This window comes from Patiria miniata, unplaced genomic scaffold (genome assembly GCF_015706575.1).
Source record: "Patiria miniata isolate m_02_andy unplaced genomic scaffold, ASM1570657v1 HiC_scaffold_19, whole genome shotgun sequence".
NCBI lineage: Eukaryota > Metazoa > Echinodermata > Asteroidea > Valvatida > Asterinidae > Patiria > Patiria miniata.
Window position 1 is genome coordinate 8,890,716 of NW_024037057.1, and position 27,497 is coordinate 8,918,212.

At 40.4% G+C, this 27,497-nt stretch overlaps 2 protein-coding genes, 1 long non-coding RNA gene and 1 other non-coding gene across 26 annotated transcripts in view; 1 reads left to right on the forward strand and 3 right to left on the reverse strand.

Moving 5' to 3' along the window:
- Window positions 1–250: 250 nt before the first annotated feature.
- LOC119725669 (ABC transporter F family member 4-like) lies at window positions 251–6,256 on the reverse strand. The gene is made up of 4 exons (XM_038197167.1): window positions 6,148–6,256; window positions 3,427–3,595; window positions 3,076–3,168; window positions 251–2,671 (listed from the first exon to the last, which is right to left on the reverse strand). The coding sequence occupies exons 2-4, from the start codon at window positions 3,581–3,583 to the stop codon at window positions 1,290–1,292; spliced, it is 1,632 nt and encodes a 543-aa protein (XP_038053095.1). The 5' UTR covers window positions 3,584–3,595; window positions 6,148–6,256; the 3' UTR covers window positions 251–1,289.
- A 5,058-nt stretch (window positions 6,257–11,314) lies between these two features.
- Window positions 11,315–11,387, reverse strand: Trnar-acg. The gene has a single exon. It is a non-coding gene; the product is annotated as a tRNA-Arg (tRNA).
- A 424-nt stretch (window positions 11,388–11,811) lies between these two features.
- Window positions 11,812–27,497, forward strand: part of LOC119725671 (rho GTPase-activating protein 5-like) — a 71,011-nt gene continuing 55,325 nt past the window's right edge. For 18 of the 23 annotated variants that reach the window (XM_038197174.1, XM_038197172.1, XM_038197175.1 and 15 more), the window contains exons 1-3: window positions 11,813–12,294; window positions 26,211–26,642; window positions 26,959–27,137. In XM_038197174.1, the coding sequence (XP_038053102.1) occupies window positions 26,570–26,642; window positions 26,959–27,137 (252 nt within the window). In that variant the 5' untranslated portion in view covers window positions 11,813–12,294; window positions 26,211–26,569. Of the gene's footprint in view, window positions 12,295–26,210; window positions 26,643–26,958; window positions 27,138–27,497 lie in introns of all 23 variants that reach the window. The other 5 variants (XM_038197171.1, XM_038197170.1, XM_038197182.1 and 2 more) reach the window with 1 other exon arrangement.
- Window positions 13,963–15,459, reverse strand: LOC119725674. The gene is made up of 2 exons (XR_005270723.1): window positions 15,277–15,459; window positions 13,963–14,037 (listed from the first exon to the last, which is right to left on the reverse strand). It is a non-coding gene; the product is annotated as an uncharacterized LOC119725674 (long non-coding RNA).

The window sequence follows — 27,497 nt, forward strand, 5'->3', positions numbered from 1 at the left end:
TGTGCTTTTCTCTAAAGTAGAAAACGGACCATTATTAACAAGTGGCGTAAGGATGCAACATTCTTTCTTCGACAATTTTTCCACAATCGACTGAGTTACCCAAGTGCCATTTATTTTAACAACAGAACTTTCAGATAATTACTCCGAGTATGCATGTATTTCCACCACTCGTGCATTTCTGTTCATGTTTTAAGTTGAATACCTGAATTGTACAGAACAAAGAACATAATTACAAGTTTTGAGACATGTGTTTACATGCAGGAAGACAGAGATATCTTTATTCACCAAAGAGTCCAATTAATGCGATATCTTGTTGACAAGTACAAACCAATAATATAATGGTGTAAAACTGTGGCGAAAGTGCATTCATGCTCTAGCTTGGGCGTCAATCGGTGGGGGACTTTTTAAAGGGGGGTGGGGTGATATCATATCGTTTGGTCCCCCCCCCCCCACTTTTTTCGTCCCTAAATAAAACTTGTAGCCTATTGTAGCCTAAAGGTTATCGTTTGCTATCTTTTGCTCAAAAACATTTGTTCTATGTGGTCAGAAATTGCCTCAGATAGCACCACAGAGCGTCTAGAATCCAAAAAATGTAGTGGCCCTTAAGCGGGCCCCGAACCCCACGCCGTTAGGGCTTCGCGCTCGCATGAGTGCTCGTCAAGGTTAGTCCTCCCTCCTTTTGAGAAGCAATTGACGCCATTGCATTCATGAACTTTAAGTTTTTCTGTGAAGGGCCAAAACCCCAAGAAACACGAAATGTAGTTAATTTGAACGGACCGACTGTCAGTGTCGGAAATCTGGCGCGATCCATCTCACGATCGAGCTCATGACAAGTAAACAACCGACCCGAAAGTACAGGCAATTCGAAAATGAAGAAAACAGCGTCTAAAATCTACAGTTCCTTTCTTTCTTGAAGCACGACAAACTGTTTTAGCGTGACTGTAACACTCTGATTTTTTTAAACATCTTGTTTTAAAACAGAGGGTTTATGTTATTACATGTATCACCAAAAATCATTTTACAAGTCTGAATAATCTACTGCTTTTAAAGAAATCATAACTTTATGTAATAATAGAGGGAAATCTCGATAAGTCAAAACTCACAGAAACAGGTTCAAAATTTGACTTAAGCAGAGTTTTGAGTTAAAGCAGGGTTGTACATGTATATTATTGTTATACAAGTGAGGGGAATGGATTCTTAATTTGACTTAATAGTTGTTTTTAGTTATCAGAGTTTGACTTATCGAGATATCACCTAAGGTAGACTTTCTTAAGACTTTCAGTCCGTTTTTAATGGTTCTCAAGGTATTGGTACAAGCGAGCCAGCATGCGTTTTTCACGGAGGTCTTCGGGAATTTCCCCACTCCTTTCCTCTTCTGGGCGTGGCCGTTTGCCTTTAGGTGGGCGTGGCTTGCGGTCATCTTCCCCTTCCTCCTTCTCCTTTCTCCCCTCAGCATCCTCTCTCAACTCACGCTCGTCAAAGCCTTCAAGCTCATCTCCACTACCCTCTACTTCGCTGCCCTCTTCTGGGCGTGGCCGTTTGCCACCCTCTGGGGAGGATGGTCTGTTGCCTTTAGGTGGGCGTGGCTTGCGGTCATCTTCCCCTTCCTCCTTTTTCTTTCTACCCTCGGCATCCTCTCTCAACTCACGCTCGTCAAAGCCTTCAAGCTCATCTCCACTACCCTCTACTTCGCTGCCCTCTTCTGGGCGTGGCCGTTTGCCACCCTCTGGGGAGGATGGTCTGTTGCCTTTAGGTGGGCGTGGCTTGCGGTCATCTTCCCCTTCCTCCTTTTCCTTTCTACCCTCGGCATCCTCTCTCAACTCACGCTCGTCAAAGCCTTCAAGCTCATCTCCACTACCCTCTACTTCGCTGCCCTCTTCTGGGCGTGGCCGTTTGCCACCCTCTGGGGAAGGTGGCCTACTGTCTTTAGGTGGGCGTGGCTTGCGGTCATCTTCCCTTTCCTTCTTCTCCTTTCTACCCTCAGCATCCTCTTTCAACTCACGCTCAACAAAGCCATCAAGCTCATCTCCACTACCCTCCCCTTCTTTACCCTCTTTCTCCGCCCATTCCTTTTCCCACTTTTCCATCTCTTTCCCCCACTTTTCCATCTCCTTTTCCCACTTTTCTTCTCTGCTTCCGCCGTTCTTACCCTCCCCATCCCTTTTCAGTCCGCGCTCCCCAAGACGCTCAAGCATCTCATCCTCACTCAGCTCGTCTGGGAGATCTCCGCTTCCTTCTTCTGGGCGTGGCCGTTTGCCACCCTCTGGGGGAGGTGGTTTGTTCCCCTTAGGTGGGCGTGGCTTGCGCCCCTCTTCGTCTTCCTCTTTTTGTCCCCCTTTCCCTGCTTTTTCCTTTCTATCATCATAGTCCCCTCTCGGCCCGCCCTCCTCTAGATCGGTCTCAACCATTTCATCCTGATCCTCACTGCGCTCCTCTGGAGCAGATCCGCTGGCTCTCTTCTGCTCCTCCTCCTCCTCCTTTTCTCCTTTCCCCTCCTTTGGTTTGCGTCCATCTTGCTTGTCTTTCAATTGGCGTTCCTCTGGGGGTGGTGGTCCACTGTCCTCCGCCTCCTTTTCACCTTTCCCCTCCTTTGGTTTGCGTCCGTCTTGCTTGTCTTTCATTTGGCGTTCCTCTGGCTTTGGTGGTTTGCCGCCCTCTTGAGACTTGTCTCCTGGAAGTAAATATTAAAAAAATAGTAAAAGTAGATAGTAAAAAAGCCCCTCAAATTAATCGTTGAACTTTAAGAACAGTCCACCAAGTGTCTAGGACACATTTCTTCTCAAAGACATCTAAACCTCTGGCTTTTGACGAAGACAATCCTCTTGTAGAGTACTGCAAGTTTATCATATGACGAAATCCTCGAAAGTTGCAGTTATCCATCATGCAAAGCATCAAGCCCAAAGTGAACTTTAGCCCCCTATCCTCTTAAAGATTGTCTTTTCCCCACCGGATCTTACTGGCGAGTTCCTCAAAGCAACCTCAACCTGAACCAAGATTCGAAAGAGTTCCGTTTGGACTGAGGCATCGACCGATCAACATGAATGCCCCCAAAAGTTACTGTGTCATAATGCTTACCCTTTTCACCCTCAAGCTCGCCCAGTTTCTCCATCAACTCCTCCTTAAGGCCTGCCTCCTTCAACTCTTTCAACAGCAAGCGGCGCTCGTCATCTGAACGAAAAGAGGCAGCAAATTAATTGATGAGCAACATTATTTTATAGTCCACAACGGTGTTCTAGTTAAGGGAGCACTCACAATGCTATTTTGATGTTCAATGACGAACTTGTGAAAATAAAATGGTTTGACCGTCGAGTACAAACTGTCGTTCTAATGGGGAAAAAAACTAGCCAACTAGACTTGATTTTAGAACAGCAATGGGTCGGCGGAGAGTTTATAATTTTGACGTAAAATGGCTCTTAACCCTCTCACCTTCGAGCTCGGCCAGTTTCTCTAAGAGTTTCTCCTCTTGTTCAGCTTTCACCAACTCCTCCATCAGATCACGGATGTTGTCATCATCTTTGGTCGGTCTGGCCTGGCATCCTACCAAGAGGCAGACCACGCTTACCAGAAGGATCACCTTCATCATCCCGAGTGTTTTCTAGAGAGAGATAATTATGCCTACTATTAGAATATGAGTCGTAATTATGAACAAATACATTGACAAATTGGGGAACCACAAACATAGGGCTGGATAGCTCAGTTGGTAGAGCACCGGAACGGTAACACGGAAGTTGCAGGTTCAAACCCCGCTCCAGTCCATTCATTTGTTAAACTTTTCCATTTTTAATTATTTTTTTTAAATATGAGACACTTTAAAACTACTCCTGCGTGAAAGTGTCTTGATATGGAGGGAAGTCAGGTTGGCGCAGCGGCACTTTTCTCGCTCCACCGTTGTGACCCAGGTTCGAATCCCACCTGGGCCAATGTGTGGATTGGGGTTCCAGTCCATACCTAAAATAGTTAATTTAATCGAAAGTCACAATTTGTAGTGATTCTGTGGCAAATTAAGTTTGAAAATCATTATTGAACTATAGGTTAGACGGTTTTCCCCCAGATTATTCTTCTGGGGTTTTCCTTCTACACCTCTAAAACGGTAACTTCTTCTCATTGTCTTCTCTTTACAAGTTTCTTCAGGCTTTTGAGCTACAGTACCTAGGTCACTTTTGAGGAATCATTCGTTTCATTACCAGAAATAAATAAATAATTATGATAAAAATAAAAACAACGATATTTCTGTATGGTCGATCCAAATTCAGAAACTGTAGGCCTAACGCTCAAAACTATTGGTTGATAATTTTTTTACGCCAACTACTGCACACTGAAGATACGATAGCTTGTTTTAACCAATAGTAGCTCTAGTTGCAATTGGTAAGGACTAAGGTGGAGTTTAAGCAAGACAAATGTGGATATTTTTGAACGTGCAGTTCCGTCTAAACTGGTTCAATCGGATTGAACACTCAACTCACACGACTCACAAAAAAGGCGACTTTTGATTTGATTAACCTTTAGGAGATCTAATAAAGTTGATGAAATACTTGGCCTGTTTCTTACAGTTACAACTTTTTCTTTGGTGATGTGAAATGAATACAAACACATTAGACAACTACCATGTGGCATTACCAAACACGCCATAAACATACGGTTGTCATTTCAAGTTGCTTAATGATGTAATTGTAGCCGAATCTTGGTACACAAACACGCGCCGATGATATGCCAATATCAATTGGGGAAAATAATTGACGTTTATGAACGCTGCAAACTTATCAACTTTCTCCAGGCTGCACCGTGAACAAGTTGTACCTGTGACTGGTTTGCATTCCGTACATCTACGCATGCGCAAACACCATGTTAGTTTAAAATATGATTGGTACATGTACGCCTATGTGTTAGTTTGCAAATAAAAAAAACCCTGTGCAATGAGTAAAGCGAAACCGAACTGCCGTGACGAAAATGTTACCACAAGTACATATTTTTTTCTGGCCTCTCTGAGCGGTTTCAGATGTTGTTAACAACAATTGTTGCTCCAGTTGCACAAAACAGTAATGAGCAACAACAGGCGAAGCTTACAATGCTATACGCGTGAATTTCCCAAGCGAAATTTTGGATTATTTGAGGAAATGCCCACTGAATATTTCAAGTAATCTGGTGAAGAAAAACGAGGAAAATATACTAACTCTACAAAACAATACATTTCTTATAAGGATGGCGCGAAATGTTTACTAAATAACATCATCTTAATTTCCATACAACTGAAAAAAAAGAATGTTTTACAACTTCGAGTATTTAGAAATGGCAGTCCGGATAACAAAAAATATTTGCCCTTTGGTAAAACACTTTCGATTCCAATGATTTTTTTAATGAGGATAAGTTGGTCAACATAAAAAAAAACAGGTATATTCTGCTTTATATACAGGGTGTCTTTAAAAAACCGATCCCTTAAAGTGTCCTCTTTTTTCACAGCTTTAAACAAAAATGCATCGCAAACATCTATACATCTTTAGAGAGTATAGTAATTCATTAGCTTCTCAACAACGAAAACTCTTTCCAATTGGGTAAATATTGATTGATTTATGGGCAATTGAAAACAAGCGCCGCTCTTTCATTTTGTCCATGGCGACTGATATTTTGACTGCTGCAATAAAACCTGACCGAAACTTACATCTGTGGAAAAGGCTACCAAGTAGAGGGCAGAGACAAAGCAGCAAAGTAAACATCTAAGGAGTTAACCAAACAATCTTTTTCTGGACTACCTTTACTTCAAAAAGGATAAATGACCATTGTTGCAAAAAATTAAAAATAACAGAAACCAAATAAAGAAGGAAGGAATAAAACATTAAAGGAAGCAAAAGTGCCCTCCACCCCAAAGACATTTCATTTCTGACAAATGACAATTGAGACCGTGGACAGATTGAAAACTGGGCGCTTACTTTGAATTGGCCATAACTCAATAAATATAATCGGAAATATGTTTTCGATGTTGAAAAGCTACTGAACTATTCTCTCCTGTGTATGTTTCGGTGTTTGCGATGTAGTTTTTAAAAGCTGTAAAAAAGAAGGCGCTTTGAGGGTTCGTTTTTTAATACCCTGTAGTAATAATTTTATATGAAATGTAAGTGTTGTATCAAAATAACAAATTGCTATTGTACTTACCCGATGTCTTGAAAAAACGACGGAGAAACTGCTCTGTTCTCCCTGTCCAGCCAACAAGTGCTTGATTAACTCAAGACCCCAACGGGATCCCCTTTTTATTAGCTCTCCACTCCCCTAGCGAACCAAATCCTCAGCTCAAACTCAAACACTTTGTTTATTTACTAATTTTAAAATAGGGACAGGCTAAGCATATTTGGTTTGATCGTGTTTGGTACTTTGCCAAGGGGACACATTTTTGGGAGGTTTTGTTTTTAGTCGGTTTTTTTTTAAGCTTGGTTCGGATGACGTCAATGGACTCGTCGATTATCACAGAAGGGGATCTCTCATTTAGGTTGAAAGAACAACTTTAATAATTTCACTCAATAATTATGTGCAAATATCAGAATCTTAATCAGCATGATATAAATAATTCAGATCATATAGGTTTTGTTCACATGGGCAGCATTAACATTTGGATGTCTTCAAATGTATGATTCTCTCACCTTTGAATGAGTGGACTCGTCCATTCATATTTTTGTTATGAGTTGTCAGGTCTCAGGTGTCAGGGGTTTTAATGAGTAAACTAAATACTCCAAGCCACCTCGTGCCAGACATGTGATGCCTGAAAGGACTAAGACCCTGAAGTATGAGCATTTTGAGTGCAGTTTATAATTTGTAACCACAAATCAACATTCAAACATTCTAAGGAACTTATATTTTTATCTTAAAAAGTCCAATATCATTTTATTTGTAAGAAACTTTTGGGGACACATGTTCCCATGGGTCACTCAAATATACCGTGCATCGCCAGGGGCTCATCCTCTTCACCAGGGGCTCATTCTCTTCAACGAACCTCGTGGCATCCTTAAATCCTTGTTTAAACACACTGTGACAGCCCGTTCCTTAGAACCATAGAACAGGATGACACTATAACAGAGAAACAAGGGAGAACCACCGTTCAAATATTTGAAATGAGAAACAAGAGCTCAGCAACAAGTGTATATCGGTACCAGATGGAGATGGGACATCTGTGAGAGGATAAGAACATAACTGTAACTATGGGACGCAATAACAAGGAAACATAAAAAAGAACGTTCATTGTTCAAGTATAGAACTCCCAAACAAAACTTAGCAAACCTGTCCACGGTACCTGTTGGAGATGGGGACCAAGTTGGAAAGAAAAGACGACTCTTATTTCAAGGCAAGATTCGGAAGATAAGTTTAAACAGCAGATACGATGGTTTTAAGGTGAACTAATAATTGTCGGAATTTTTCATAACATTTAGTGGAAAAATAATATATTTAGTGCAAATCCATTGTAATCTCATTAACACACCCTGCAACAATGACAATGCAATGACAATAAGGTATTAATTTTTTTATCAGATTAAAAAGATAACGTACGAAGCTGTCGGGTTATAGTTAGGACCGTCAAGAATTATTCCAAACTATCAATAAAATGAATAATTATGTCCGGAGCCAGGATAATAGAGGTGTTTAATTATAATAAATCCATGATTGGAATGGTTGGAATTTGTCAGGAGTAAATTAAGATGGCTGTGAACATGCTGTCACATGACTGTCATGTACTTTTGACAGTTATTATAGCGTGCAATAAGGTGAAGTTTTAATTGCGGCCGTCGAAAATGTCTCGTTTTGCTGATGTATTGCTTTATTTTTGGCATTTTTTAGTCGATGGGTGATTTAAAATTACACAAATTGGAAAAAAAAATAGCGAAGCTGAACCTTGAACTTGAACCGGGAAATAAGTTTCATAAGACGAAGAGACATACATCCGGGTGGGGGTATATTATATCCCCCACTTTTTGACCAAGGGAAAGCTATTGGATCATCCCCATTTTTTTTTTAGCGGAGAGAATAAAATCAGTCGAATTGGGAGGTATTTTTCGAAATCCTAACAACCAAATTGTATTCAATAGCATGCAGTGACAAACGAGGGAAAGGGTATACGCGTAAGTATACGTACGCTGTACATTAATTTTGTACCATGCACAGCGCCCCTGGTGTAATGTGGTGGCCAGTTCCCCCACCCCACCCCCAGCTTTTCGAATTATTTTCCACGGCCGGGCAATTTTAAGATTTTGGTCATATGCCGCCCCTCCCCCAACTGCCCGGCACAAATTTACGCCACTGATACATTGATAAGAAGCATGTTCCCCGAAGCAATATCGATCAAGGCAGCGGGCATTCCTATCAATGTTTACCCGTGTACTGTGAGCAAAGCACGGCCGAGAAAAGGCCTACGGGCACGCCATTGTTCCCCTCCCCGTAAGAATCCCGATTCTGTATCAACATAATATGTTTGTCAACATCGGACAATCATCATGGACGATTCGTTTGAACACTTGAGATTTATTTTCTCTCCCTTCTATAGAAAACTTGGGTGTTTGCTTTAAGAATTTACCTTAAAGTTTCAAATGGAACATCGATTGAGGAGTGCGCACCTGGTCGTGGCTTGCACGAGAAGCGGACGACGGGGTTCAAATTAGAAGATGATTATGAGGGGGATAACAAAAAGTGGGAACCTTAAAACATCTTGAAAAAGCCCTCACATTAAAATTACATGAAAATAAAATTAGACCAAAACAACCCCACTTATACAAGAAAAGTGGACAAATAATTATACACAATATCTACACAAAATATACCGTATAAAGACAAGAAATTGGGCAAAAATACAAATGTAAAACAAGATGAAAGAATAAGCACATAAATAAAAATAAAAAAGAAGAAGTTAGTTTAGCCTAGAAGGGGAGCCAGTGCACATTAGACCTAGGCGAGTTAAAACATGCTCATGTACAAGTAATATTGGCCGGACGAAACCTGCTCTAACAGGGGGACTCCTCATTCCATCCCATCCCCGCTGGCCGTGCCGGGTATGGGTGCATGGTCCCCTTCTCGAATGCACCGATTGTACGGTATTTTGACTACCCCAGCATCGCCCCCCCCCCCAAAAAAAAGGGGGATGCATGGTACATTGGGTGCGTTCGTTTAGCTCACCCAGGTCGAAACGGGTCAGCCCCGTGTCCGGTTCGATTAGCTCTGACGTCATTCTCGGGGCTCACCCGGGTCAGCCGACACAGACCCTGCTCGTGGAGCAGAGTCACTGGTGGAAGTACGTCTCGCATGCGTTGTTCATTCCCTACAAACGGACAATGGCGGCCAGACAGCAGAAACTTCAAGTGGATTTAAAAGTTCACTTTTATTTGAAGTCTAAAGGTAAACATTGATTGAGTTCATTGCGACTTTTGAGGCTATAATTTCAGCCCAACTGTTTTAATTGACTAAAATGAAGTAAATCTCAATCTAAGACCCAATCCGAAACGGGCGTTTTGTCAGTGGCTACGGCCACGGCTAAGGGCGTCACGTGACGATCGTGATGGCCCGCGGTTGAGCGTTCAATTAGCCCGGCTGTCGTGGCTGACCCGTCTGCCTTTACCCGTGTCGACCCGGGTGAGCTAAACGAACGCACCCTTTAATTGCTCTAAAAGGTCTAAATTGGCTGGGGTGGTGTATGGGTACATGCATGGTGCTTGCTCTTCTCGAATGCACCAATTGTACGGAATTTTACCCATCACTACCCCCCCCCCCCAGCCCCCGACAAAAAACGGGAGTGCATAGATGCCGATATAGGTCGATGTGGCAATGAACATTTCAAATATTTAGAGGCCCACTTGAAACCTCTGTTCCTCGATCTTTTATCAGCTCTGTCCGACGTCATAAGTAGAAAGCGCCCTCTGGCAACCAAGCTTCACACCAGACATTGTGAAAAGAGGGCGCAGTACATGGTTACAAGTACGACGCGAAGCTTGTTCTAGTTCTCAGTGAAGGGTTTGAAAAAACTGAGGATTCTATCTCTAATGTCTGAGCTGTTTATAATTTGGCCTATATCATGAAAATGTGGATGAAATTCGATCCTAATTTTGCCTTTTTGTTTTCAAAGCGGACCGTGGCGAGATCTTTTTTGAAAATACCGCGCCAACTAGTTCAAGTATTCGGGGCCCATGCCATATACCAATTATCTCGGCACACACACATAATTTATGGGCATGCACATATGGGTGCCCTTAATGTGGCCCATTGGGACAGATACACATGGGCTTGCCCACATTTAGCCCGCATGGGTCCCATATCTGGGCAGATTACCACATTAAGCCAATATGGGGCCAATATGCCAAATATCTGGGCAGATGTACCCGGGCCGTTGCCAACATTTAGCCCGCATGTGGCCCATTATGCCAAATGTCTGGGTAGAAACATAATGGGATTGCCCATTTTAGCCCGCATGGGTCCCATTATGCCAAATATCTGGGCAGATGCATGGCTTGCCCACATTTAGCCAATTATGAGGCCCATATGCTAAATATCGGGAAGATGCATGTGGGATTAACACATTTAGCCCGTATGGGGCCCATATGCCAAATACATGTGCAGATGCATATGGGATTGCACACATTTAGCCCGTGTAGGGCCCATATGCAAAATCTGGGCAGATACATGCGAAATTGGTCATAGTTTCTCGTATGGGGCCTATATGCCAGATGCTGGGCTGATATTCAGCCCGTATGGGGCCCTCGTGTCAAATACCAGGGCAAACTGTGCATGCGAGATTGCCCATATTTAATTACTTATGGGGGCCATGTGCCAACTTTTTGAGCAGATGCATAACAACACCCATTATGGGTGTGATATGGGTAAAAAAAAACTGGGCATGTCATGGGCATTATTTACGAGTTGGCCATTTTTGTCGAATTCAAATGTTCCCTATCCCTGAATGCATTTCATTAGGAGTTAACTGAGGAATTAGTAGTAGAAAGTGAAGGAAAGAGGTAATATTTGTCTTGAATACTAGGACGTTTGGGAGGTAAGAGTTTTCCCCTCCGTTTTTTTCAAGTCAGGGAATTGTCGTCAATGTGACATGTCGCACACATTAATGCAGTACAGGACGGTCGCCAATCAAAGTACTGCAGCAGACTGCTAGTTTTGAACAGCGCCCCCACATGATTCACGTACGATGGTAGTGTGGCCGTGGTAGGAGGATAATGCAGAAATAATAAAGAAATAATAAATAAGTGGTTGTACGGAGTCAGACAATTTCTAATGAACTTGGAATGCAATCAAATATGAATTTCATTATGTCAAATAAAAAAAAATCAAAAATATAATTCGATCTTGCCAGGACTCGAACCTGGAATCCCCTGATCCGTAGTCAGATGCCTTATCCATTGGGCCACAAGACCGTTGAAGACATACTTGAAGCATTAGACTATTATTTTTGATTTGTAAATATCGACGTAATTTCCTTTTCAGAGACATAAGAAAAGCTCCCAAATCTTTCATAAATGTACATAAACAATTTCTGACCCGCAAAAAAGCTACCGAATGTAATGTCTCGCAAACCTTTCATATGATTTAATGATTTAATGCGCTTGAATACTTAATCATTGATTGGTTAGTTTTATCTCAAAGAATTTGGACACAATTTCATAGTAATACCACTAAATCAAATGTTGTGAGCTTATAATGGTGACAAATTTCGCCATCAATTTTTGCAATTTAAAAATTGAGTTTACTTTTACCAGGCATTTTTATTTAAAGCTGAAATTCATCACTTCAAATTGGTAAATTGGTGACGAGTCTAGCCAATCAGAACGGTTGTTACAAACATTCTGGAAAACACGGAAGTCGTTACAATTTCTGCTATCTCCGTACGTGCGCCAAATAATGATCAACCCGAATAGTCGGATACTGAGGATAAACGGTCCCGACATTCAATGACTTTGTAAAAAGAATGATAGATTTAAATGAATTTTAAATATAAAGACCAATTAAGTGTTTAAGAAAAAACAGGATTTTGCGGGGGAATTTCAATTTGGGCGTGGTTTATGCACGACTCAACTTGTTCCAATGTTCGCGATACGGATGTCCACATCGATGTATGTACACACCGCATGAAATCACTGGTGCCCGTGAGTTTAACTCTATTGATTTTTGATGCCGGATACCAACGGGAAAAGGAACGGCGAAATTTTTATGCGAGATTTCAGTGCAATGTTGCACATGAGTTCTGTTTGATTTCCTGATATGCTGATTTCATTTTCGAAAGTTGCAATCAAGAATCTGTGGCCGAGAGAGCATTGCCACCACGTAAGTAGACTTGCATTCCTTTCGGTTTTGGTTAAGCTTGTATAGCCTAACTAGTACAACCATGACAACCTTGCTACAGCCTAGCCCTAGTTGTTAATCAATGCAAATTTAAGGAGGATTTTGGAGGATTGAGGATGAATGGTGTTTAAGCACATGAGGATTTTGGAGGATTGAGAATGAATGGTGTTTGAAGATGAGGAGGATTTTGGAGGATTGAGATGAATGCATTTTGCGGCAGGACTGTCTGATGATTTGAAGGATTGAAGCGCTGGGTATCCTTCATTTGAACATGAGTGCACAATTTGGGATGAGGATTTTGGAGGATTGAGGATGAACGCATTTCGAGGCAGGACTGTCTAACGATTTTGAAAAATTTTGGCGTTGTTGCAAAATTTTGGAGGATTTTTTTAGGATTGATGATGGTAGCCAGCACATAGGGCCAAGTGCGTTAGGGTTACTGTTACAATGACAATATGTTTAAAATTTTGAAACACAAATTTGACTCTTTTTCTTTTCAATTGGTGGAAGGACATGAAGGATAAATTAAGAAATTTGAAATGAGATGTAACGTTACAGTTTAACACGTACATGTAATATAATGTTTGTGACTTCCTATTCCCAAGATGGGAATCAGACCAGTTTACAATTTAAGATTTTTTTCCCTTTTAAAAATTCCTCCAAAGCCACGAACCAGGAAAAGAAAAGGTAACACCCTGGCATACTTTTAATTTGGATGGAAAAAAAATATCAAAAATGTCGCTAGCCGGAAATTGAACCAGGGATTTCTCACTCATGTGATGCATGCGCTTATTGCGCTATTCATTCGGCCACAGGTGCTGTACTATCGATGGTGATAATTGAATGTTCTATAATGTTGGCCTACTCGTAAACGCGTCAAAGAGGGCGCTGTACAATCTAATAATATCCGGCTAAATATCCACTTTCTTCAACCCTAACGTACCTGAATCCATCAAAATCCTCACCCCTGTTTCGGGGGATTTTGGTGGATTCAGGATACCTCCATATTGCACAAACTGGGGGACTTTGATGGATTCAGGATTGTTAGCCTAGCAGAACTGCAGGATTTTGATGGATTCAGGATACCTCTATATTGAGCTGTTGGGGGACTTTGGGGGATTCAGGATCTCAACAGTTATTCCCACAAACTAGTGGATTCTGATGGACTCACTGGCCACCAACAATTTTTTGCATGGCAAAATTGATGGATTTTGGCGGATTCGGGATGCTTTCTAGTAGAAGAGACATTTTTCCTTTCCCTCCCCCCCCCCCCCCAAATTAAGAATATTCTTCTTGTATTATTTTAAATTAACTTCAACATTAAATTACAGAGTATAACTTTTCTTCTGATTCGTGGCACTGGAAGAGTTTTCTTAGAGAGAAATAAAGTCAGAAATTGTAAAATGGTCTGATTCCATTTCTCGTGAATACTAAGTTACAACGACAATGTTGGTTCGGAACAGACTACGGTTTGTCATGATCAAAATTTCTAGTATGTCCAAAAAACAAACCAGTCACTGCGCATTTTTAGTGCCTATCTGGCAAAATATTATTTACTAAAAGAAAGGGGGATTGGTTAAATATCCACTGCCTTAATTAATACACATAATTCTTGATGTAACATTAAGGTTAACCATTTTTGCACTTAACTGTTGTTTATTCACTGCAAATCCTTCAGAAGCATCTTGGTATGTACTGTAGTGCTCCATTCGTGACATTTACTCACTAGATAACGAAAGACAAAAAGTCAAGGTTAAGATTCTCGCTGATGGAACAATCCTGACATTGATCAGGGCATCAAATGTATGCTTCGTTACACTTGTTCCATACATTTTTGTACCAATAATAGAATGCTGATGTACAGTGAAATTATATTAAAAACCATGAACTCGCATGTAACTTAAAGGGGCATTACAACGCATTTTAACTTAAGCATATCAAAGTAGGATATATTCCACACAACCATCCTTTAAAAACTGGGCATTTTTGTGTTATCCTTGGGACAACCATAGTGTACTACACATTTTGACTCTCAAAAATCGAGCTGTTAATTACTAGTTGTGAATCCTGCTGCACATTTTCCAGCAGTACATTTGTACATAATTTGCATTCTGCGGACTTGCGAGACACAACATTTGGTGCTGTTAGGCAATGTTAGGCCATCAGCTTGGGGGTTTGGTGGGTATCACATGAGGGGAATAATGGTCATTGTGATTTTTGGCAAGGTATGCACCCCTATAGTTGGAAAATATGTGATAGCATTGCATCGGTGGCAGCTTTTTGGGTGCTATCACTGTTTTTTTTTTAAATGGCAGCCAAAAATGCTTGTTACCACATATAATTAATCCGAATCAAGCATATTGACAGCAATTTTGAAAGAAAATAAATAAAAGTGATAACACCCAAAAAACTACCACCACTCACACTACAAAGCTATCACACATTTTCCAATTCTACATGAGTATACCTTGCCAAAAATCACTATGGACATTGCTCTTTTTGATCATTTGATACCGGTGGCCCAATTTTTGGACCGAAGCTGATAGCCTACATGTATGTGTGTGCTCTTCAATGTGTTTCATGCAAGAATAGCCCATTAGTGAATTAAATGACTATACAGTCGAGTCTCGTTAATACAAACTCGTTCGGACCTAGCCAAATTGTTTGTTATATCAGAATTTTGTATTAAAAAGAACATCAGTTCCATTCATTGTGCACATAAATGCACATTCGGGACTAAGGCTTTATGTTTGTTATAACCAGAAGTTTGTATTAACAGAGTTTGTACTAACGAGATTCGACTGTACACATGTACAGGCAATAGGCTATATATGAACGTATACACTGTACATTCTACGTGCACTGGTACATGTTCGTAAACTTTGACTGCACCTTTAATTATACGAGCCCATCCTAAGGGACTATTTCTTAGTGCACACATTTGTTATTCCCATTCACAGTTACCTTTATACATATCTTGCATACTGGCCCGCCACACATGGCGTCCGCGCAGAAATAAACACAGCACACGCAGAACCCTGTACACATGTATAACACTGTAAAAAAAAAAAATTGATTAGAATTTCATTATTGCATCCAAGCGTGTGTGCTGTGATCCCGAGCTGGCAAAGTCTTGTATGGAACGGACCCAAGGGGGAGTTTAAGGCCTGTTATTTCTGGCGTTGTACAGTTCAAGTATCGGGCTGGTCGCGTCGAGTGCTTGTTAAAGTCAACAGACAAGAATCTTTTCTTTTTTTGGTGGGGGAGGGTGATTTTTAGGTCGTAATTCGGGACGAGTACGTAATTCATGGTAATCTGCTTACTCCTTGTACATGTAAGTTGTATAGTCTGGGATAAAAATTTAAAATTGCTTCTACATGTGTTTTGTTCATAAATTTTAAATACATGTACACGTAGGTCTAACAGATACGGTACCCTGTACTTGATATCCGGGTTTTCATTGAGTTTAAGAAAATGAAATCTACGTGTATGGTTTGATTTTTGATTTTTGGTTTGAGCATTTTAAGGGGTATGACAGCATCGTCGCTCAAATTTGAAATTTGACATGTGATAGCTCCACACCAAATATATAAAACTTTTCAAGACACAGTGACACACTAAGTCTATGCTTCTGTACTTTCAAAATTAATGATATGTAGCTCCATACTTTTTCTTCGAAGGAGAAATGAGTAAAAAAAATCATTCATTACAGTCTTGACCTAGATATAATCTTGAAGAGGATTACCTCAAATGATATCCATGGTCTGACCGCCAACTGATTTCAACTTGAAACCTCGCATGGATTTGTGAGTTATGCGTATCGGGTTTCCCCATCTGAATGTGATACTGACAGGAATCCCCAAGCACGGTCATTTATTGGTAAGCCTCTGAATAAATTGGAAAGGAATTGCTCTGGGTCGAGGTACAAAATGTATTTTTGTAAATTGAAATGGCAAGGTAGCGTACTGTGGATGTGCATTTGTTTATTCCAACAGCGAAATGTAGTTTCATCTGTACTTGAAAGCATTACATTCACTCAGTCTGCATTCACTGTGTGGACTTTCGAACAAAAGAGGTCACATAAACCAGGTAGCAGTGACGTTGTGTGGCAGCACGGTCATTTATTGGTAAGCCTCTGAATAAATTGGAAAGGAATTGCTCTTGGTCGAGGTACAAAATGTATTTTTGTAAATTGAAATGGCAAGGTAGCGTACCGTGGACGTGCATTTGTTTATTCCAACAGCAAAATGTAGTTTCATCTGTACTTGAAAGCATTACATTCACTGTGTGGACTTTCGAACAAAAGAGGTCACATAAACCAGGTAGCAGTGACATTGTGTGGACTTGCCCACGTCCACACAGTGTTTCCCCCTCTCTGGAAAAAAAAGCTTGAGAGGCATTTTTGGGTTAGGTTTATCGGTGGCAAAATGAAGAGAAACACTAAAGGGAATCGTAGAAAAAAAAATTTGATTGAAAGAGTTTTCAAATTGTGAGTAAAATGATTTTTTTCACAGGTTTTTCTTAACTACGCAAAAATAAAGGAATGTCCACAGTCCACACTACATACGTAACGTAAACATGTGTGTGGTATATGTGCATTTATGCCCTTGGGCTTGTAGCAGAACTCAACTGGGATACAGACTCATAACATTGTCCGTGTTCTGCCTGCAATGGCGTACGCGTGGCTAACAAATTTGTCCTCGACGGGCAAACTTGATTAGAACTCGCGAAGTATAAGCTCTGTGGTTCTCGAATCTGCAGCTGTATGCACTTGAAATTAGAGAGTTCATTCAACACATGCAATGCCTCGTGGGATTTGTATCCCTTCGCTGTTGGACTTAAGAATCGACCAATCAGCATTAATGATTTGAATACTCCAAATCCAAACCACCCAGATTCCTCCGAAGTCTGAAACTCCATTTGTAGTGTGTTAAGAACTGCACACTAGGGGCAAGGGCGGATCCAGGGGGGGGGGGGGGGGGGGGCAAACGGGGGCCAGGCCCCCTCCCCCCAAAAAACAATTATTATTTATTTATTTTTTTAAGTGGCATCGCAATAAAGGCAGGCACTGCGTACACCACCATCTTTTCCTCCAAAAGATTTGGTTAAAGTGATCAGAAATAGCCTCGGATCGCACCACAGAGCATCTAGAATCCAATCAATTTTGGGGCCCTTAAGCGGGCCCCGAACCCACGCTGTATTTTTGGGGACCCGCATTTTGGGGGACCCAAAATTTTGTTTGGCCCCCCCAAAAAATTGTGTTCTGGATCTGCCCTTGACTACGGCTTTGCATTTACGGGCAGTAAGGGAACCAGGTACCCACTTGAAAAAAAAAACGGGTACCCGGGTGTCCGTGAAAGAAACCCAACCCCAAAATTCCAATGTCGGAAGTTTCTGTTCAGATTGTTCATAAAATGATAAAGGTCGGTCCTTGCAATTATTCTACCACATCGGTGTGTCAATAAAGCAACTCATGTGTGTACAGTGAGCTTTATACATGTTTTAGCTTTGTGGTGGAAACTGCAATTTTCATGAGCGTTATCTGTTTTGTTTTATCCAGGTAGTCTGGTTTTTATTTTGATGACATTCAAAACCTTTCTTTTTCATTGTCTGTGAAGTTATTCAGATATTTGTAAAGTTGGTTACGGGTACCCGATCCCATAATCTGGAAACGGTTCCTGACATGCATTGGTCGGGTATTCGGGTACCCGATCCTGATGTTTTTGCACACATTTGTACTTTATAGGCTACATTACAAGGATTGTTGTGCCAGGTTTATGTGAAGCTCTGCAAATAATTCTGTGCCATCGGTTTAATTTACCCTGATTGTGCAGAAGTTTCCAAAAAACAAAAACAAACAGGAAGTTTTATGTGAAGCTCTGCAAATAATTTTGTGCCATCGGTTTAATTTACCGTGATTGTGCAGGAAAATTTTCCAAGAAAAAAACAAAACAGGAAGTTGTTAAGGTTATAAAAGGCTCAGTTTAATAGCATGCATGTTTGGGTAATGTACTACTGTACATACACTTAGAGTGTACTCAACAACTTAATTACATGTTAAATGCCAACAAATGTCTTCACAAATTCTTTGAGAACCATAAATTATTTTCTGACGTTCATGTTATATCATATATATTGAATATTTTGATTGGGTTCAAATTGGCAAAACTGTTATCAAACCAGTGAGTTACTGTACTTGGCCATTGTGAACTGTGTACACATTTGAACAATAAACTGTGACGTAAACAGTTTATACTAACATCCATTTCCGTCAACGCATGGGGAAAAGCTGGGTTAGCCAATAGCAGAAGGGTGCTTTCCCTGCCACACTCCAAAAAAAATAAAAAAATAGATTTCAAAAGCTTTGGTTATTGTTTGCAAAAGCCTTGAGTGGGCACTCGGTGGCATTTAACGAGGAAGGAACAACCAATTTATTTTTGTTGGAATTGTTCAACAGCCAAGTTGACTCCTCAGAAATGCGTTGGCACATTGGTATACAGGATTTCCTTTAAAAACGGGGTTTTTTTGCCAGCTTTTAATAACATTTGAACCATAATGTGTGTACTCTCCATCCTTCTTTGCGGTATGTTCAGAAAGTACAGTGCCGTTGTAAATTATGGACATACATGTAGATGAGTTTGTTGGTAATATGATGAATGTATTTTGTGGGGGCTGCAGTGCAATAGTTTTCTCCTATGCATTACACTAATGGCAATTTGATGAATCATCATGTCTCTCTGTTAGTGTTAGTAACAAACATTGGCATTGTCTATTTCTCCCACATATTTTGACCGATTTCAACCCAATGTGTCAAAAGTATTAGTAGCCCAGCCCCAACATGTCACATGACCAAACTGGGGGTCAAAGGTCATCATGGTGTCACTGGGGTCATAAAGCTGTTTTTTGTTTAAACTCAAAACAATACTTCCAGAAATAATATGGCACAGTCACATGACTCATGCAAAAACACGCAGCTTCCGAGAAATTGCAGTTACTTGAAAGAAAAGGGGACCCCTCTCTGACTCCCTATATATAAATTCACTATAAACATGATATTCATATAGGCCCCCCTGCAATTAATTTCAATTCCGACAGAAAGATTTTGACATTGCATTAAACATGTATATTTGTATTTCTAGAACCAGTGCATTCAACATGGTTCCACATATCTACAGTGTACGTTAAATTAACCCTAACTTCACCTAAAGCTATTGAGTAGTAAACCTGCAGTATGCATTTGATTTCTTTCCATACTAGTTCGATTTCCTTTTAAAAACTTGCATAGAAAATACTGCTATGCAATATTTTTTCAGAGCAATTCACAAAAAATTGTGTAGCAGATTTTTGTATAGCAATTCACATAATTTTTCAATTCACTAATCTTCATGCCATGAGTAGGGCCCCTAAAGTATACATCCCGGCCCTCGACACAAACAAAACATTAAGTATTTATTAAAACTTTGTTATACAAACTGTATTTAAAATCATGAAGTTGCATAATGTGAAACTGATTGATGACAAAGTTACCTGGGCAAGCTTTCTTGTCGTTAAGTAAGTGTTACCTACTGCTTCACCGTGTCGTTTTTCCAGCTCTGCGATGTCCTCAAACAAGGTGAACGGCTTCTCCTTCTTAGCGATATACACAATGTCCATAAGTTGTTCGATTCTTAGCAAGTCCTCCTCGTCCACTTCCTTGAAACTTCTCCCAACTGGCGTGCAAGAAATCTCCCCGAATGTACCAGGCTTCCCGAGAAGATCCAGGGCGCGTTGATGATACTCTGCCTTGTTGTGATGATGGAGGAATCCTCCTTGCTGTGATTGACCACATTATCTTTCTTGATTACACCTGTTACCCCGTCAATAAAACTACGGCTGTAGTTCCTAAAGTATTTTCTCCTGTCCTCATATTTCCTGCACACAATGCATTTAATATACCTTTCCGACTTAACCACTAAAATCAGTTTTATAAGAAAGCCACTAATTATTCGTATCGACGACGTTCTCCTCAGTCGGCCAGCCATCTTGAAAGTTTTAATCCTGTAGTGTAGGATTCACATCAGTTAAAAACACAATGTTTACCGTTCCCACGTGTTGAGCATTCCATTCCCATCACATGGGGGAGGGGAAAAAAGTTCAGGGAAAATTCCCTCTCTGAACGCCTAAAATGCATTTTGCTATGTCGAGCAATAAATATTTAAATAAAACAACTTATCTATCTGTCATATATTTTGTAAAAAATATAAATCAGTTTAAATTTACGCTTTTATGTGCCGATTATATCATGATTATTTACGACCCTCCCCCATTTCCAACTTCCCATCACTGTTTAGGAAATTCTGTTCTGGGAAATCTCGAGCTGTCAAAATACGACACCGTTATTTGCGATGTCGCTTCTCACGGTCCCGTCCAAGCGGCGCCCGTGGCCCCGAAACGAGCATTAAGACGGCGAACTGCACGTGACACGGCACGTGAGCGCATCAAAATCGAAAAATACGCACTGAAAACACAGGTATAAAATGCACTCTCTGTGCAAAATGAAAGATAATTTTGGCAAAAAGACACATGATAAATAAATGTTGGATCCATGTAAAGACAATTAATGTGCATTCAGTAGCGGCTATCCACATGATAATTTTTCAATTCATCGTAAATGAATAATGTTGTACCCGCTGTCGGTATCCTAAAAAGCCAAATGAGTCAGTGACCCCTTCAAGTACATGCGCATGCGCGGGGCCTGGGAAAATCCGTCCACATGCCAATCACGATCAAAGAGCCAATCCCGTTACTGATGACCCGGCCCGGGTCACGCCCCGCTTTCGTTCCAGCCAATAAACATTGACCGCAACTGGAAAGTTTGGGGGCGGAGCATAGGCGGTCCATTCATAAATCTATCGGTCAGTGTAGGTTCATCAAACGGCTGTTTATGGACATGTTCGGAAAGCTGAAACGCTAAGCTGAAACGCTCAACTTTCCACTCCATGTGAGTGAAATTCATGTGGTGTTAGAAAACAGTTGTCTGCTTTGGAGGATCGTGGTGAGATTTTCCGGGAGCGGCGTTCTCATGGTACGCGTTGAGTCTTTTAACCACGTGATGGTCCTACGGAGAACTGAACACTACGTAATAAAGGGTGAGTAAAAAAAAAACGAAACCCAAATGTCGGGACTATTGTTTGATTGAAGTTCTGCATGTAGCACTTTCAAAATCTAGGATATGAAAGCCCAATTCATAAGCTTTCGTTTAGTAGAAGAATCATTCCAATCACTCATGTACTTTTCAAGTTACGGAGTTTTAAACACAACCGCCGTTTTCAGGTTCTGTCCAGGGATCACACATAAAAATCCACTGTTCTTTCAGCAAAACGATAAAATCGCATAAGGATGTGTGTGAATTGTTATCGTTTTGCTGAAAGAATGCACACCTTTTTTGTGAACCGTGGACAGAACTTTAAAACGGTGGTTGTGTTTAAAACTCCGTAACTTAAAAAGTACATGAGTGATGTGAATGATTTTTGTACTAAACGAAAGCTTATGAATTGGGCTTTCATATCCTAGATTTTGAAAGTGCTACTGGTACATTTAGAACTTCAATAAAACAATGGTCCCGACATTTGGGTGTCGGGTTTTTTTTTACTCACGCTGTATGCATGATACACATATACAATTATTTTGCAACCCAGCGGGTGCAAGCCAGCTAGTCTGGTTCCCTGACCTGACAAGTCTCTGACGTCTATAAATTGCTCTGTTTTGTCTGAAATAGGGTCAGGGAACCATAACAGCATTTTTTAATTGGTTTTTGTTGCATCTATAAACACACAATTGTAAACAGTTCAGTGTAACAATATTTGCTATAAAATACTACCCCCCCCCCAAAAAAAATCCATCCATTTCTCAAAATTACAGCAATTTTAAGCAAATGTCGTACATTGTATTACCTTTAACTAGGGTAGAGTTTATCCCTTTTTGGCTATACAGTCTACAGATATACGTGTAAACAATGAGAACAAGTGAGAAGTGGCTAGTTTGAGGAAACAGATTTTGCTGTCAGATCGGATTTTATAAGGAAATCCAACATCCAAACTAACCTACAGAGTGTATTTTCAAGGGACTGTGTCTATTTGTTTTGACAAGTTGTTGTGTGGACAGTCACAATTCCAGGATATTCACATACCACAGTATAAACGGGAAGAGGGAAGAAAATAGTAGACATGCTATTGAAATGGATGCTGCAATCATTGTACTTTGAGTAGACTATTAAATTTGTAGTACAATGTAATACAGTGTAATACAATGTAAAACAGTGTAATAAAATGTAGTACAATTGTATACAAATTTAACTGCACAGAAGTTCCCAGAGAAAATAATACATGGATACTGCAATCATTGTACTTTGAGAATAGACTACATGTATTAACTTTGTAATACAGTGTAATACGGTATAATACAATGTAATACAATGTGATATAATGTAGTACAAATTGTATACAAATTTAACTGCACAGAAGCTCCCAGACAAATCAATGTACATGTATTAATTGCACTGACAATGTATTTGTGCACAGCCTTGCCAAGGTGCCACACAAATGGAAACTGCAATCATTGTACTTTGAGTGAACTGTTAACTTTGTAATACAGTGTAATACAATACACTTTGATACAATGTATTACAAATTTATACAATGTAGTACAATTGACTACAAATTTATACAATGTAGTACAATTGTATACAAATTTAACTGCACAGAAGCTCCCAGACAAATCAATGTATCAATTGCACTGATGGTATTTACAATGTATTTGTGCACAGCCTTGCCAAGATGCTACACAGAAGCCACAAAACACAGCCCACCAAAATTGTTGTCCACACCTAAAGCCCAATTAATAACCCTAATCCAGGGAGGTTCTGTGACTCAAGGGGGATTTCTGAACCCGTTTTTGTTTACCATCTTGTGCAAGAATGTGTACGCTGTACTCTAGTGATTAGGCTGGCCCCTGTGTTATCAATGGTAAGGTATGCAGCACATATTTTTTAATATGTGGAGGTGATAATGAAGTTAGCTGTGACCAAAGTACAGAGCTAGACTGTCCTTGTTTACACAGTTGAACATTGCATGCTTTTGATAGTCATTGTCGTGTGTGTTGGAACATTTTTGTTCAGATGCCAACCATTACTCATGCAACTTGTACTTTTGTAGGCTGACATGTTTGTATGTACATGAATACATGTGTGGAGGGCTCTGGAACCATGTACAGCATGTACATTGTACAGGGTCATTGAAAATAGCACACTTGGGCTTACAGTGACAACATGGTCGGTGACGTATATTTTTTTGTTTCCAATCAGAGGAAAATAATCCAGCTTTCTGGCAACTTGGAATTGACTAGCTTGCATAAATAACTGCTGACATTGTCTTTAAGGATTTAGGAATGTAGATATTGACAGTCGTTTCTATGTCAACATGTTGTTGAGGAAACTGAATACTGGTATTAGGCCAAAAAAAATAAAATATTCGGTCTCTGGTCAGACCAAAGTTCCGGAATTGACGCGGCGACGCGGCTTTTTTTTTTTTTTTTTTTTTCTTCTTTTTTCTTTCTTCAAGCTTATTGTACAGACAAGGTGGGGTACTATTTTGCTTTTTTGGTGTCCTCATGTACATTGGTGTCCTCCATAATTTGCCTTGGTGCTCTCGATCATTTGCCTTGGTGCAATTTCCCATTCCTTGGTGCTCTTTGGTAAAAAAAGATTGAGGAGGTGCGGCAATAGAGGGCGCTGATGGAGCTACCGCGGAACATTTTGGAAAAAAAAAGATTGACGCGCATGATTAAAATCGACGCGCGCGCTGACCAGAGACCGACTTATTTTTTTTTTGGCCTTACCGGTATTGAAAATTCTGACATCAACAGTGCTTATAGCCCACTGTGCACATTTTAAATGCATGGTGCCTGCCGTCTGTAGACGTACATGAACAAGTACATGGGCCACGTAAAATCTTGGTTTTTATTTCCATCTCGTAAGTGAAAAGTGGAACCCCACTTCAGGGAGAATAACAGTGCCAGGTTTTGATGAATGGTGGTAAAGCCAGACCTGGCAGACAATTAAAATATCTTAACCAGGAATAAAAAAAAAAAACTTTTTGAATTCAAGAGATTTTTTTCTTTAGCCAGTTTGGGGAAACGAAGGGGAAAAAATCCTGTGTAATGACCAACAAATAACAATCTAGGGTCTGCCCCTTTTCTATTCATGGTTCACGCTTGAACGAATCCCGACCACGTTCATGAAAGGTGGAAATATCAATCTTATAACCGATGCAGAAAAAAATTCCATTGTGAAGGAAGGAGTTGCAGTGGCGGGTGGTACGGTTTATGGTGTGGTCGCGTTTTTGTTCGATTTGTTTTCTTTTTCAATATTTGAGTACTGGAAATTTCAGACTTGTCTGCTTTTTTTTTAATGCATGGTAACATTTGAAGGGGGGGGGGGGATTAAAGTAGGGAAGTTTACGGAATAATATGGAATAATGGAGTTTTTATGACCATAGAATTTTATTGCTGTGATTTATGCACATTGCATACAGAATCTTAATTTGGGATTATTTTTGTAAGTTAGGCATGAGATTTTTCAGACTTTTGTCTGAAATCAGACTTTTTGAATCTCAGAGAAAGATATCAACTAAAGAAAGAAAGGCAACTCCATTTTCAGACTTTTTAAGACTTGTTTTTTTCAGTCTTGTTAAGTTATTCTCAGTTCTCATGTACATGCCCAGAAAATGAAACATCTGTGCAGATCATACAAAAGATGAAAGAAAAATAAAGGCTTTATTTCCTTCTCTAAGTTATAAATAGTACGTGTGTATTTAATTTTGGGAAGGAGGGAAATTCATTTCCTTTAGCAAGGCACCATAGGTTGAATTGTGGGGTGAAATCACTGAACTTTAAAGTGTACAATGCCCGAGTCATGTACATGTACATATTTGGTTATCATTGCGGTCACCTATTGTTATTTATTGCACAATCCATGGAATGGCCTTATTTGATAGTTTAGATTGTGTAATGTACATGTATGCATTTCTACGTTTCTCATGTTCAATAGACATTCTTCTTTTGTACATGACTCCTAACATGTAACTTCCAACGAGTAAAATACTGGTGGGAGCCAGACATTTTGGAGTGAAGCCACTGTAGTCTGAATAATGAAAGTCATTCCAGTGGACTCTCATGTGAAAACTCGATTAATTTTGTCTTGTCCTTGGTTTCAGACAGACGGGGTGAATTTTTTTGACTGGGATTTTCATTCTTTGAAAATTGTGATTATTATTATTAAAAAAGAGGGTATGCTTGTATGCACATGTACACTGTACAGTAATTGTACATGTGTATGTAAACATTTCACATATTGTAGCCACATTACAATTACATTAATTAAACTAACCCCCTTGAGTGATTTACTAGGAATCTTCCTCACTCTTGCAAAATCCAACACCATATGGTAAACTCTGCACCCAAACTGTTGGACTCTGATTATGGTGGTATGCCTGACCCCATGTACATGTAAAGCATAATCAGTTTACTAGTGCAGTACTCACTCCAACAGATTCCAACGGAACAAGCAGTTGGATTTTGAAGGGTTGGGGTGGTTAGGGTTAACCTTTAACAATCCCCATTCAGTCTAACGCCAACACCAGGGTTTGTTGGAATCTGTTGGATTTGAGTACTGCAGTAGGGGCCTATGCTTTACATGGGGTCACGTCAGGCATACCACCATGACCACCATAATCAGAGTGTTTGGGTGTAGAATTTACCGAACTATGGTTGGAATTAACAGGTTGAGGAAGGTTCTTAGTAAATCACTCAAGGGGGTTGGGGTTAATACAATTTCTCATTTATTTCCTTGTGTTTCATTTCAGATCATGGCAGTGAAATGACAAGAACTCCGCACACACTCGAGGAGGACGGATGTGCACATTTCCACTTGATGTCATCAGATCCGAAGACAAAGATTAAATAAAACTCTCCGGAAGAGATAGGACAGTAAAGTCTTCCGATATCAAGAAAACCTTTTGTTTCTTCAGTGTCCCACTTTTGGAAAACGCAGCACATTCCTTGACGCCAACTCCATGTGAATTGGGTTGTACAAACTGCGTGGAACTTCTGGAACCTCAGAAATGATTGCTCTTGAACAAGTAGCATAAACGAACGCCTGATATCACGACCAGTGGACAGAGCCGTCGTGTGCACCTGACTCGCGCCCATCCATTGACCAATCATGGCAAAGAAGAACGTCGAGCGCACCTTCCGCATCGCGGTAGTGGGCCTCTCGGGTGACGAGAAAATAAAAGGTTTGTAGCTCTCGGATTCATAAGTTTGCCTCTCACGGATGAAATGTTATTCATTTATAATACCCAGGGTATGCCCAAACAGTTCAAAACTGGTTCCATTGGGGCCCTGCATTCAATAAAAAATGACTACAAACATGTATACAAATACAATACATTACAGACACAATACAATACAATACAAGGTGATTTTAGTGGGTGCCAGATTAGATAAATGAATAATAAATTGAATAATTTCAGTGACTAACTTTCCGTAAAATATTGTCTTAAAATTGAGGTATTCATGACGGTGTTAAATTTGTTGTTCGGCACCCCACAGGTTCGGCAGGCGTGGGCAAGTCCTGCCTCTGTAATCGCTTCGTCCGACCCCACGCCGACCACTTCTACAAGGATCACATTTCGATTATCAGTCAGATTGACTTCAGCGGACAGGTCATCAACAACGATCACTTCTTGTACTGGGGAGAGGTGACTAAGGACCTGGAGGATGGCTCACAGGTATGGATTCAACATTTACACATTTCAACGAGTCTTCCACCGCTGTGACCCGGGTTCGAATCCCGCCTGGGCCAATATGTGGATTGGGTTTTCAGTCCCTGCCTGATTCCGTGGGTTTTCCCAAGAATATCATTCTGGGGTTTTCCTCCCACCACTAAAACTGTAATTCCTTCCAAGTCTACTAAGAGACCCCCTGGAAATAAGTCCAAAGACCTGAAGACTTTCGTTGGCTGTCCCGGCCACTTGCCGAATAATCACAAACAAACATCCATTTTCCAGTCAAATCACAACATTTGAAATGAACTATGAAAAGGGCATTGTCTTGTTAGTGCTCACCCCGAATCACTTGCAACTGGACCT

What these genes read in the sequence shown, in the direction of transcription:
- LOC119725669 (XM_038197167.1), bottom strand. Translation starts at nt 3,583, where the DNA reads ATGATGAAGGTGATCCTTCTGGTAAGCGTGGTCTGCCTCTTGGTAGGA. An exon ending in GAAACTGGCCGAGCTCGAAG is followed by an intron (nt 3,169 to 3,426) that starts GTGAGAGGGTTA and finishes CTTTTCGTTCAG; the next exon opens with ATGACGAGCGCCGCTTGCTG. An exon ending in CGAGCTTGAGGGTGAAAAGG is followed by an intron (nt 2,672 to 3,075) that starts GTAAGCATTATG and finishes ATTTACTTCCAG; the next exon opens with GAGACAAGTCTCAAGAGGGC.